Raw genomic sequence first — 12,926 nt, 5'->3', positions numbered from 1 at the left:
CGGGATCAGTTGTCACAAATGGAATTAACTCTGTTAAAAAAACAGGTTGTCACTTATAAAATCTTTGAAATAACTCAAATGTACGGGATAAGTTTTGACAAATGAAATTAACTTTGCTAAACTTTTATTATACAAGTATATAAAACTCTTTTTAACTTACAAGCATAAAAAAAGTGATATGTTTTCAATAATAAAGTTAAATTTGATACAGTAGACAAGTTATTTTTAGGAGCAAATACAGTAAACGAGTTGTCACTTATAAAATCTTATAAATAACTCAAATGTATAATATAAGTTGTCACAAATGAAATTAACTATGATAAAAAAGACAAGTTGTCACTTATAAAATCGTAGAAATAACTCAAATGTACGGGATAAGTTGTCACAAATAAAATGAACTCTCATAAAATTTTATTATACAATCATATTAAACTCTCTTTAACTAAAATGCATGAAAAAAGTGATAAGTTGTCACTAATAAAGTTAAATTGCATACAGAAGACAAGTTTATTTTAGGAGCAAATACGTTAAACAAGTTGTCACCTATAAAATCTTAGAAATAACTCAAATATAAGTTGTCACAAATGAAATTAACTTTGATAAAAGAGACAAGTTGTCGCTGATAAAATAATTTTGTTGAGTGGTCATTGATAAAATTATTTTTCACAAAAGAGTCATTGATCTTAAGCTCTCTTTTGCTACAAAGCACAAAAGAAGTTGACATTGACTAAAATTTGAAAAAGAATTAAAATACCTGGGAGAAGTTGTTACTGATTAAATTAAATCTAATACAGAAAACAAGTTTTTTTTGGGGGGACAAATACATAAGACAAGACATCACTTATAATATTTTAGAAATAACTCAAATGCATGAGATAAGTTGTCATAAAAAAACTTTAACAATGTTTAAAATTTTTTGTTGAGAAGTCATTGATAAAGTAATATTTGTCATCAATATATTAAATAATAATGATATTACTATATCAATGTTTAATATTAGACAAATATTAAACCCTCTTTAACTAAAATGCATGTAGAGTATCTTCTTTCGTTGATATATATAAAAAATAAGATATTCACTTTAAATTTTCAACAATGAATATAGTTGTAGGATCCATGCTTTTAAGAGGATCCATGTCCTACATTTATATACTCAATTTCCAAAAAGTTCATCTTCTATGTTCTTAATCTATAATAAAAATTAAACAGATAGTCCAAAGTCCCTTTTTTTAAGGTGATAGTCCAAAGTCCTTATACATTCTTATTTACCCAAATTATTATTCCATTAATCTAATTTATACAATGATGAAAAAAAATGCGCTAACGGTACAACCCGTGCGTCCGCAAGTGGTGTAATCCACATTTGAATATGTTCATTAATGAAGTTGCATTTTACTCTGTGTTACCATAAATCTATCAATACTACTAATCTTGCTTATTGCTAATTACCATGTTGACTCGGAAATATATTTTATAATACCTCCCATTTACTTTGTCAAACCTTACGATGGGAACATTGCTTCCTATTACTTCCTCATCAAGCTACCATTTATATGAATTTATGATAATTATACGTTATCCAAATCTTACTTATTCCAAAACAAAATAGAATTACTGCCAAAGAAAAATATATTTAAAAAATTTTGCTTTTTTTAAAAAACTCCCAAATTAAATTATAAACATTGGCAAAAAAACATGCGCCAACGGCGCAACCCGTGCGTATGCACGGGTACAGCACTAGTTATCTAAAGAAAGAGAAAAACTATCCCTCTTGTATTATAAGAGCTTGTTTGACCCAAACAAAATTCCGGTCTTATCAAACCTTTAAACTTAGAAGAGGGGTCAAACAAAAATTAGAAGTAGCCCTTTAAAAATAACTTTTTTTTTTAAGGAAAACAAAACTTTTTGGACATGCTATAAAACTCTAACTCAAGTCAATACTAGAACATATAACTTTTTTTATTAAGGTCGGACTACTCTTGAATAAACAACTTCAAATATTGAATTTAGATAATTTTATAAAGAATTATCATGTCATTCCTATCTATTAACACTATATGTTTGTAGAATGATAAATACTTTATTCATATAAAAAAAACTATTTGCAAAATGAGACAATTTTATTACTAAAATGATGGGGGGAGGAGTGAAATATGGACTATATTATATTGAAAATGTGTATATTGCTCCTTATTTCAAATGAGGTCATGATATAGGCTAAGAAAATATAAGTCAAATGCTTGTTGAAGTTATAACCGTACAATTTCCAATGCAAAAGTTACTACTTTTAGATGTTTAAACAATGTCCTTAGGGCACTTATTAACATTTTCCTATATTAAACATGGATATACAATGCACCATAAAATATGAATTCTACATATGAATTTACTTTAAAGGAAAGACCAAAAGTAATGATTCAAAATTTTATAGGAACTAAAAGGTGAAGGAAAATTTTAGAAGGACTAAAATGAAAAAATTGGTGTATTTATAGGGATGTAGAGTGACTAATTTTACTGTGCTATAAACTGATGGGTTAAATATGTTTTCCTGAATCGAACATTATTTACGAAGACCAACCTTTATATAATGGAAATCATCGACAAAACTCTTCAAATTTTTAACATTGACGCTTGTTTCAAAGTTGGATTAGAAGCAACATTGCACTTTTAGTTTGACGAACATAAAAGAGAAATGATTTTTTACAATTATTTCCGTACAACTTTTTAATAATTTTCTCTTTCTTATTCATATTATGTTTTTATTCTATTTTTTTAAAATTTTTTCCTCTATTGTTTTTAACCAATAAAAGGAGAGAACAATAAGATTGTTCCAAAAGTTATCACAAAACGATCGTTTAAAATATCACTCAACATAAAAAATGAAATGTGATTTGGAGGAGAATTTTCAACAAAAAAAATATTTTGAGATAAATGTCTTTAAATTAAGGAAGATGTTAACTAGTGGACCGAGACATTGGCTAAGAAACTTTAATTGTAGCTTTTTATAAAAGTTTGTGTAATCCGTACATTGAAAATTAAAAACTTTGACATTTTTAAAAGATTTATTTAATTTAGAATAGCTAAAGAATGTTCGTAACACATATTACTTTCTGGAAACTAGAGAGACATGATGAGTATGTAAAGAATGGATCAAGCGGCGGGAAACAGAGTCTGAAATGTTCCCATCGCATGCAACTCCCAGTTTCACTTTGGATGAGGTGAGGGTAAATTTGTCAATATCACTTTTCCACCGTGGTGACTTAATTAATTGACTTTCATTCTCACACGTTTCAATTGTTTTTAGTTCTTTCTTCTTCTTCTTCTTCTTCTCTCATAAAGTGATTACTACGTAATAATCGATTATAAATACTACTACTACAAATGAATGCTGATACATTGTAACTGAAAACTGAAAATGAGTATGGAAGTGAAGAAGAGTGAGCAGAATCAAACAACAAGTTTAATTTTCTGTGTTAATGGTGAAAAGTTTGAGTTATCCAAAGTTGATCCATCAACTACTTTGCTTCAGTTCTTACGTACTCAAACTCCATTCAAGAGTGTTAAACTCGGTTGTGGTGAAGGTATATATCATCATATCACAATTATTTCACTTAATTGTTTCATTAATTCATTTTTGTCAGGAGAGATTATTATATGCCTGCTTTGGATTATGATTCTTGCTTTTAATTTCATTAACCTCACATAAGCATTTGCGAGACTCTTCGGAATAGCTTATGAAAACAGCTTATGATATCTTCATAACTCATAAGGTGTTTTCATCTTATTTTCATAAGTTCTCCAAAACTGCTATTAAACCTTTATTTTTTGAAGTTAAAATGATTGTGATACTCATTTTAATGTATCATATTTCTTTGTGTTAATATCATACTTTCATGATTCAGAATGTTATAGCTTAGCTTAGTTAAATCCTGAATTACTCTGATCATAAGGATGGTAAGCCTTAACGGGTTCCTATTATCCCTCCGCTATATCAATAATTTTCCTGTGAACCAAGCATCTTGAAATGGATCTTCACTTTGTCCGCGAGAAAGATATCCAAACAATTTATTGTCAATCATGTTCATGCGTTTTATCAACGCGAGAAAGATAGACATTTTCGCGAAACCTATTACCTCCACTCATTTTCTAAATTCTTAGCAAACTCAAAGTGTTCGCTTTCAATCAACCACAATAAACTTAGAGTTGGTTATTTTGTTACCAACTGTCAGTGTTAGTTAATCCTCTTGTGTTTTGTACTGATCTATATAAATCCTCTCACCATAATTGATGAACGTAACTTGTACTCACAAAGTGTGATTATCAATCAGTAATATAAACTGAGTTTCAATCAATGCATTCTCTCTTGACAAAGAATAAGAAGTAGCTGCTTTTTTACAATATTTGAGAAAAAGAAAATAATGATTCCTCTTGTTATTACTATATTTTTTGCTGATGGTTTGTTATGAAAGTGAAGGCGAAGAAGGTGTTTTGTTTGTTTACAATGGAGCCATTGAGGTTTGAACCTATGACCTCATGCATGCTACCCAAACCCCTCACCACTAGATCATTCCTAGTGGCTTCGAAGAAGGTGTTAACTTCTAAAAGTTGATGAAAAATAGTCCTCAATTTTCTTTTCAACTTGGAACTTTATGCTTGGCATTGTTGGTTGCAGGTGGTTGTGGTGCTTGTGTAGTTTTAATTTCCAAATATGATCCTTTGGTTGACAGAGTTGAGGATTTTACAGCAAACTCATGTCTCACACTACTTTGTAGCATACATGGATGTTCAATAACAACAAGTGAAGGCATTGGAAATAGCAAACAAGGATTTCATCCGATTCATGAAAGGTTTGCAGGTTTTCATGCTTCTCAATGTGGCTTTTGTACCCCTGGAATGTGTGTTTCACTCTTTGGGACTCTTGTCAATGCCGAGAAGAAGACTAATTGTCAAGAGCCACCTTCTGGGTTCTCAAAAGTTACCGTTTCTGAGGCTGAAAAGGCTATTGCAGGGAACCTTTGTCGCTGCACTGGTTATCGGCCCATTGCTGATGCCTGCAAAAGTTTTGCTGCTGATGTTGATATGGAGGATTTGGGGTTGAACTCTTTCTGGAGAAAAGAAGAAAGCAAGGACTTACAGCTTAGTAAACTGCCTCGATATGAGCACCAGCACAAGAATGTTAAATTTCCTATGTTTTTGAAGGAAATAAAGAATGACTTGTTCATATCCTCTGAGAAACACGGCTGGCACAGGCCCACCAGTTTAAAGGAGCTTCAGAACTTATTGGAATTAAACCATGCCAATGACGCCGATGGAGCCAGGATAAAAGTTGTTGTGAATAATACTGGTATGGGATATTACAAAGATAACGATGGCTATGATAAGTATATTGATCTGAAGGGCATTTCTGAGCTCTCAAAGATTAGAAAGGATCAATCAGGGATTGAAATTGGAGCAGCAGTGACCATATCTAAAGCTATTGAAGTACTAAAGCAGAAAAGCAAGAGTGACTTCATCTCAGACTTTGTAATGATACTTGAAAAGATTGCTGACCATATGAGTAGAGTTGCCTCTGGATTTATTCGGAATACAGCCAGTGTAGGTGGCAATTTGGTGATGGCACAAAAGAACAAGTTTCCCTCGGATATTGTTACAATACTTCTTACTGTGGACTCAATGGTTCATATAATGAATGGCACACAATTTGAATGGATAACATTGGAGGAATTTCTGGAAAGGCCACCATTAAGTTTGGAAAGTGTACTTTTAAGCATTAAAGTTCCAAGTTTGGAAACTGTTAAAAGTGCATGTTCAAAACAAAGAACTAGATTCCACTTTGAAACTTACCGAGCTTCTCCTAGACCGCTTGGAAATGCCCTTCCATACTTAAATGCTGCTTTCCTTGTTGAGGTGTCTCCAAGTGATAATTCTGGTGGGTCCATGATAGATGCTTGTAGGCTGTCTTTTGGTGCTTGTGGGAATAAGCAAGCAATCAGAGCAAAAACTGTTGAGGATTTTTTAATTGGAAAGATGTTAAGTTTTGGCATTATTTATGAAGCTATCGACTTACTTACAACCACTATTGTACCTAAAGATGAAAACTCTAAAACAGCTTACCGTTCAAGTTTGGCAGCTGGCTTTGTTTTTCAGTTCTTTAACCCTCTAGTTGAAACTACTACCGGAGAAACCAACTTCTACGTGAACGGATATTCTAATTTGCCTTTTGTGAAGGATTTTGCATTTAAAGAGAATCAGAAGCAGCTTCATCACGACAAAACTCCAACTTTATTGTCATCTGGGAACCAAGTCCTTGAAGCAGGTAATGAATATCACCCCGTTGGAAAGCCAATCATTAAATCGGGAGCTGCGCTACAAGCTACAGGTTAGTTTTGTGTCATCTAGATTTGTTTTAGTTTACTGGCTGATTTCTATTATTTAATTACATGACAGAATCTAGTATTTATATTCATGCAAAATCCTATTTTCTAGAGGATGAGTCTTTGCGCTTACTTAATTCTGATTTGGGTTTTGTCAAATATGAATTTTTGTTAATAATTGTTTTAATTCTTGTCAAGTATCGAATATTCATGAATGAAGCATATGCAGGTGAGGCTGTATTTGTGGATGACATTCCTTCACCACCAAATTGCTTACATGGAGCATTTATTTATAGTGAAAAACCACTGGCAAGGATAAGGAGTATAAAACTCAGCCCTGAATTGCGGCTAAATGGATTGAAAGATATCATTTCAAGTAAAGACATTCCTAGTGGTGGGGAAAACATTGGAGCAAAGACAATATTTGGCATAGAACCTTTATTTGCAGAAGAGATTGCCAGATGTGTCGGCGAACGTCTAGCTTTTGTGGTGATTGCCGATCTAATAATTTGAGATTCTTTCTCGTTTCTTTGGAGATCAATGTGTGACGCGCTACCTTATTACTCACCAATAGATTTTGTAGGTTGCAGATAGTCAGAAACTTGCAGATATGGCAGCAAACTCAACCGTTGTCGATTACGATATTGAAAATCTTGAACCACCTATTTTATCTGTTGAAGATGCCGTTAAAAGATCAAGCTTTTTTGAAGTTCCTCCTTTTCTCTACCCAAAACACGTTGGTGATATATCAAAAGGAATGGCTGAAGCTGATCACAAGATTCTATCTGCTGAGGTACATGGAATACATTTATTTTTCTCCTTTCTTTCTCCTCTTGCTTTCATTTCACAGCATTGTGGTCATCTACCTTTGTTTCTAATGAGATGTATAAGTTTGCTGCAGTATAAGTTATGTTGAAATGGTTATATTTTGGTCAAACTTATTCATTCAATGTGAAATTCAGGTGAAACTTGGGTCTCAATACTATTTCTATATGGAGACACAAACTGCACTTGCTGTTCCAGACGAAGACAATTGCATTACAGTTTACTCTTCATCCCAATGCCCTGAGTTTACTCATTCTACTATAGCAAGATGCCTTGGTATTCCTGAAAGTAATGTTCGAGTAATTACAAGAAGGGTCGGGGGAGGTTTTGGAGGAAAGGCCATAAAAGCAATATCTGTAAGTATGAAGTTTGGTATTAATATTTTAAATAATTTATTAAATGTTTTTCACTTTTGAAGTACCATTAACTAATAACTATTGCAGTGTAAACATGACTCCTGAATTTTCTGTAGTTTGGAGAAGTCGCTGATATTAGAAGATAATGAAGAAAAGAAATCTGAGAAGATATCGATTTGAATTTGAATTTGATTTAAATTCAACTTATAGATAAATAAAAAATCATGGGGTAGTTTTTAAAAAAGTCACATGAGTGCTTGTTAAAGTGAGTTTTGTAACTCTTTCATGTTCTTGAGTGAAGATTCTCATGATCTTGAGAAGATATCGATTTGAGATTTGAATTTGAATTTGATTTAAATTCAACTTATAGATAAATAAAAAATCATGTGGTAGTTTTTAAAAAAGTCACATGAGTGCTTGTTAAAGTGAGTTTTGTAACTCTTTCATGTTCTTGAGTGAAGATGATCTTGAGTGAAGATTCTCATGATCTTTCTTGAGTGAAGATTCTCATTTAGGAGTTTCTTGAACTTGGGTTGGGCTTAACTCAAGCTTACAAAATCAGCTTTTTAAGGTGATGCCTTCCCAAGCCAGCTTTTTAAGGTGATGCCTTCCCAAGCCTTATAAGAATTGCATATCTTGAGTGAAGATTCTCATGATCTTTCTTGAGTGAAGATTCTCATTTAGGAGTTCTTGAACTTGGGTTGGGCTTAACTCAACCTTACAAAATCAGCTTTTTAAGGTGATGCCTTCCCAAGCCTTATAAGAATTGCATAGGTTATATATTTAAGCAATGTGGGACTAAATCCCCCCCTTCATACCCAACACAATGAAGGTGTTGGAAGCCGCACATAAGGCAGCTCAAATGCCGCAATTAGGCGGCTAGGTGTGGACCGCAATGAAGACGAAATTTCCAACAAGAGTGAATATCAGTTGCTTCTTTCCATTACTTGCTATAAATACGAGCTACATTGCTCTTTGCATGATACTAAATTGTCCACGGTAAGATTTGAATTAGTATAAAAAAAGTTCATTGTACTTTTGTCATTTTCATTTCCTAGTTGTTCCAAAATATTTGGTGCTTTAGTCTTTCCCTTTATCCACGTTATACATGTGATCACAGAAATTATTTATTAGGAGAATGATACATGAAAACTATGTCCAAACATATAAATATATCCCAACTACTGACAAGTGACAACCATATCATGCAGACTGCTACATCTTGTGCACTCGCAGCACAGAAATTATGTCGCCCTGTCAGGATGTATCTAAATCGAAAGACAGATATGATAATGGCTGGAGGAAGGCATCCCATGAAGATAACATACAATGTTGGGTTCAAGAATGATGGGAAAATTACTGCATTAGAGCTTGAGATATTGGTCAATGCTGGTATATATGTGGATATAAGTGCGGCACTGCCACATAACATGGTTAGTACACTAAAAAAGTATGACTGGGGTGCGCTATCTTTTGATATAAAGGTATGCAGAACAAATCTTCCCAGTAGATCTGCAATGAGGGCCCCTGGGGAAGTGCAGGGATCATTTATTGCTGAAGCTGTTATAGAAAATGTTGCGGCCACACTTTCAGTGGATGTAGATACTATCAGAAGCATTAATCTTCATACATACAAAAGTCTTCAGTCATTCTATGATCATTGTTATGGAGAACCTTTTGAGTATACCTTGCCTTCAATATGGAGTAAGTTAGCTATTTCTGCAAATTATGAGCAAAGAATTGAAATGGTGAAAGAGTTTAACAGAATTAGTACTTGGAAAAAAAGGGGAATTTCTCGAGTACCAGTTGCGTATCAACTGACTCTACGACCAACGCCTGGAAAAGTGAGTATTTTATCGGATGGGTCTGTTGTTGTTGAAGTTGGAGGAATTGAATTGGGTCAGGGTCTCTGGACGAAGGTTAAACAAATGGCTGCATTCTCCCTCGGTACAATTCAATGTGACGAAACCGGAAGTCTCTTGGACAAAGTAAGGGTCTTACAAGCTGATACAGTGAGCTTGATTCAAGGGGGGTTCACTACTGGGAGCACCACATCAGAGTCATGCTGTGAAGCAGTTAGGCTTAGCTGCAATATCTTGGTTGAGAGGTTAAAGCCTCTCAAGGAAAAGCTGAAGGCAGATACGGGCTCTATCAAATGGGAGACACTTATTCTTCAGGTAGCTACACTACAATACAGTGTCAGATCCTAATTTTGAATTTTGATAGATTTTCCTTCTGTGGAAGAAAGTTCCTTAATCATCCTAATTGTGAGATTAACACGAAGGAAGTGGTACTTTATCTGTTTTCTCTCTTCACGATCCATATGAGAAAACTACTTTTGTTTAATTTTCACTGTTGTCTGTAGAAAGTTCTAGAAACTTGTATTTTTAATTTCATAATGATGCATTTATCGTAGTTTCTATAATTGTGCCTGATATATATCTTAGTAGCTGTAATTGTGCATGAGATACACTGGTTCAACCTTTTCCTGTTAAGGTCTTGTAGTATGTGGAAGGTGACACTTAGCATGTTCACAATTTATGGGAGAATTAACCCGTTTTAATCAGGAAAATATTCATGGACTAAATGTGGCAAAGGACTCGAGGGCAGATAATTATTTTCTTCTTTTGCTAGACCACAAACACAATTATTTAATTTTATGTTGCTGACTATTTATCAATCTACAGGCGTACATGCAATCTATGAACTTATCAGCATCTTCGTTTTACGTGCCCAACAATAACTCGATGATGTACCTCAATTATGGTGCCGCAGTAAGTGAGGTAATGTGTTTTCTTATATGTGTCTTAAACCTTAATGGTATAAGTTCATTAAATTTTTTATTTTTTTATGTTAAGTACTTAAATTGTCAGACGAGCCATATCACGGAAATAACTGAACTGTATTATTATATTCTGTCGTTCTAAATAATGGAAATTATTTTTCAGGTGGAAATAGATCTACTGACAGGAGAAACCAGATTTCTTCAAACTGATATCATCTATGATTGCGGACGGAGTCTCAACCCTGCTGTGGATTTAGGACAGGTATGCTAACTGCATATTTGCTTTACAAGCTCAACCGTAATCAAGGACTATCTCAACATAAGAGTTGGAGGCCTACGAATATTTTTTTACTCCCTTTATTTCATAACTGATATTTGAGTCTTCCATTATTGTTTCAAAATTATTGATGTTTTAGAAATCCAATGTCTAATTAATACCGTCTCCCAACGATAACCTTAGTTGGGAAAAGGACATAATTTGTAATGCAATTGTAAATATTTACACTATATTATAATTTATAAGGATATAATAGTAGATTAGATTTTTTTTCTCTCCTCTCCCCTTGCAAACTAAACAAGAGGATTATTTCCATACTTTGAACCAAAGACTTTAAGGTAAATGCCCTAGGGATGAACTGGTTTGGTTTGTTTTCCTGAACCGCTAATACCAATATGATACCATCCTGCAGATTGAAGGAGCTTTTGTCCAGGGATTGGGGTTCTTCATGCTTGAAGAATATGAAACAGACCTTAATGGTTTGTCATTGGCAGACGGCACATGGAACTACAAAATCCCTACGATAGACACTATCCCTCAACAGTTTAATGTTCAAATTCTCAACAGTGGACATCACCAGCATCGTGTGCTTTCCTCAAAGGGTATGGATCAAGAAGTTCTTAAAATCCTGCCTATGCATTAACTTATGTCTTCATATTAGTCTTTTTTTTAGGTTCAGGCTCTTCTAAAGTGAGCAATTCACCGTAGAGTGTGAAGTTATCAACCATTCAACCATTAACTAACAAATCAATGGTGGATATTATGTACTGTACATGCGTAACAAATAATGAATGTGCTGTAATATCGACGCTTTATGTTTTACTTTAGACGAGTCAAACCATTCTCTAATAGTCTGTCCTCATAATTTTATATCACTTATTCTTGAAATAGGGAATTTAATAACAAAAACCAATTCAATTTATCTTGTTAACAGTATGGGAAAATGGGTTGTTTTGTTGGCTGTGACTTGTAAGCATGTAACAGTTCATGTTATTTTTGTGATTTAATGAGAATGCTTCATGTATTCTCAGTTTGAAATTCATAATTAGAAAAATTAAAAGCTTCTCTCGCTAAATGAAATTTGATAGTTTAAAATACTTAATAGAAAAAATAAAATGAAATTTGTGTTGCAGCTTCAGGCGAGCCACCCTTACTTCTAGCAGCTTCAGTTCACTGTGCCACAAAAGCAGCTATCAAAGAAGCTAGGAAACAGCTTCTTTCATGGAGCAACTTGGATGAACGTGATTCAACATTTCAGTTGCGGGTTCCTGCAACCATGCCTGTGGTTAAGGAACTCATTGGACTGGACATTGTAGAAAGATACCTGAAATGGAAGATGAGCAGGGTGTAAAATGGCTCATTATCCTTGAAATTTCAGAACAGTGGTTTTAAGTTGGTGGAAAAATAAGTGGTGATTGACCACAAAAATGTTGTGCTTTTTATATCACATAAATAATAGTGGATTGAAATTATTTGGTCTATATTAACAATAAAGCACAGGTTTGCTCACATAGTAGCTTTTGCAACAAGGAAAAGAACAAGCTGGATTGCAATGTGGATTCTCTCACGTTGAAACTTCATGTAATATTGCCATTTTGAACTTTTGTTGTATCTTTTTTTTTTTTTTTTTTTTTTTTTTTTTGTGTTTTGTATCTTTTTTTCTTTATACATTTCTAAAGTATTTTTGGCCAATATTTATAGATTTCAATTTATGTATTAAAATTACTATTCATTAATGAAATGGTTTAAGTGGTGTTCATCTCTTCAGAATGCTCATATGGCATATATATGTTTTAATAATAGGCCAGGTATATTCAAAAAAATAAAGAAAAAAAGAAACAACTCACTATGAAAATTGATTTGAACTATTTAGTTTTTTTTTTTTTTTTTGGTGTGGCGCAATTGATATATATAGCGCATAAAAGAGTAACTGAACTTAGATAAATAACAAATTTAGATTTCCTAAAGTTGTTTTTTCTTAAATTTTCGAGTTTGAATACTATAAGTAAATGTCTGAAGATTAATACAAGATCAACATTCAATCTACAGTAACAACTTATGAATGGTTAATACATTTTACCACCAAGAAGAAGCTCCAAAAGCAAATGAGCTCTATCAAGTGGAAGGATCTTATTCTTCAGGTAACTAGTGTAAAATAAAAAAGTTCTAGCTCTGCTTTGAACAAGTTATATGAGGAACAATTTGGAATATACAAATACAATTACTTTTTTGATTATTTTGCGAAAATTAAACTATTTTTCTTAAGAGGTGTGAAATAATTTATTTTGCTTGAATACAAGACCAGGCAA

At 33.2% G+C, this 12,926-nt stretch overlaps 1 protein-coding gene across 2 annotated transcripts; it reads left to right on the top strand.

Annotated features, from left to right (window-relative positions):
* Nucleotides 1–3,393: 3,393 nt before the first annotated feature.
* Nucleotides 3,394–12,387, top strand: LOC146924500 (abscisic-aldehyde oxidase-like). Of its 2 annotated transcripts, XM_085709517.1 has the most exons (11): nt 3,394–3,581; nt 4,475–4,588; nt 4,673–6,379; nt 6,604–6,863; nt 6,958–7,167; nt 7,337–7,555; nt 8,767–9,732; nt 10,243–10,338; nt 10,504–10,602; nt 11,030–11,219; nt 11,751–12,387. In XM_085709517.1, exons 3-11 carry the CDS (start codon nt 4,894–4,896, stop codon nt 11,966–11,968), a joined length of 3,744 nt encoding a protein of 1,247 aa, XP_085565643.1. In that variant the 5' UTR covers nt 3,394–3,581; nt 4,475–4,588; nt 4,673–4,893; the 3' UTR covers nt 11,969–12,387. The 2 variants fall into 2 exon arrangements, with proteins under 2 accessions (XP_085565643.1, XP_085565642.1); XM_085709516.1 differs by lacking the exon at nt 4,475–4,588.
* Nucleotides 12,388–12,926: the final 539 nt, after the last annotated feature.

Source organism: Medicago sativa, chromosome 5 (assembly GCF_051527215.1).
Source record: "Medicago sativa cultivar Bolivia chromosome 5, Bolivia_mono, whole genome shotgun sequence".
Classification (NCBI taxonomy): Eukaryota; Viridiplantae; Streptophyta; class Magnoliopsida; order Fabales; family Fabaceae; genus Medicago; species Medicago sativa.
Note: the sequence above shows the minus strand (reverse complement) of the source record. Positions and strands in the feature narration are given on the sequence as shown.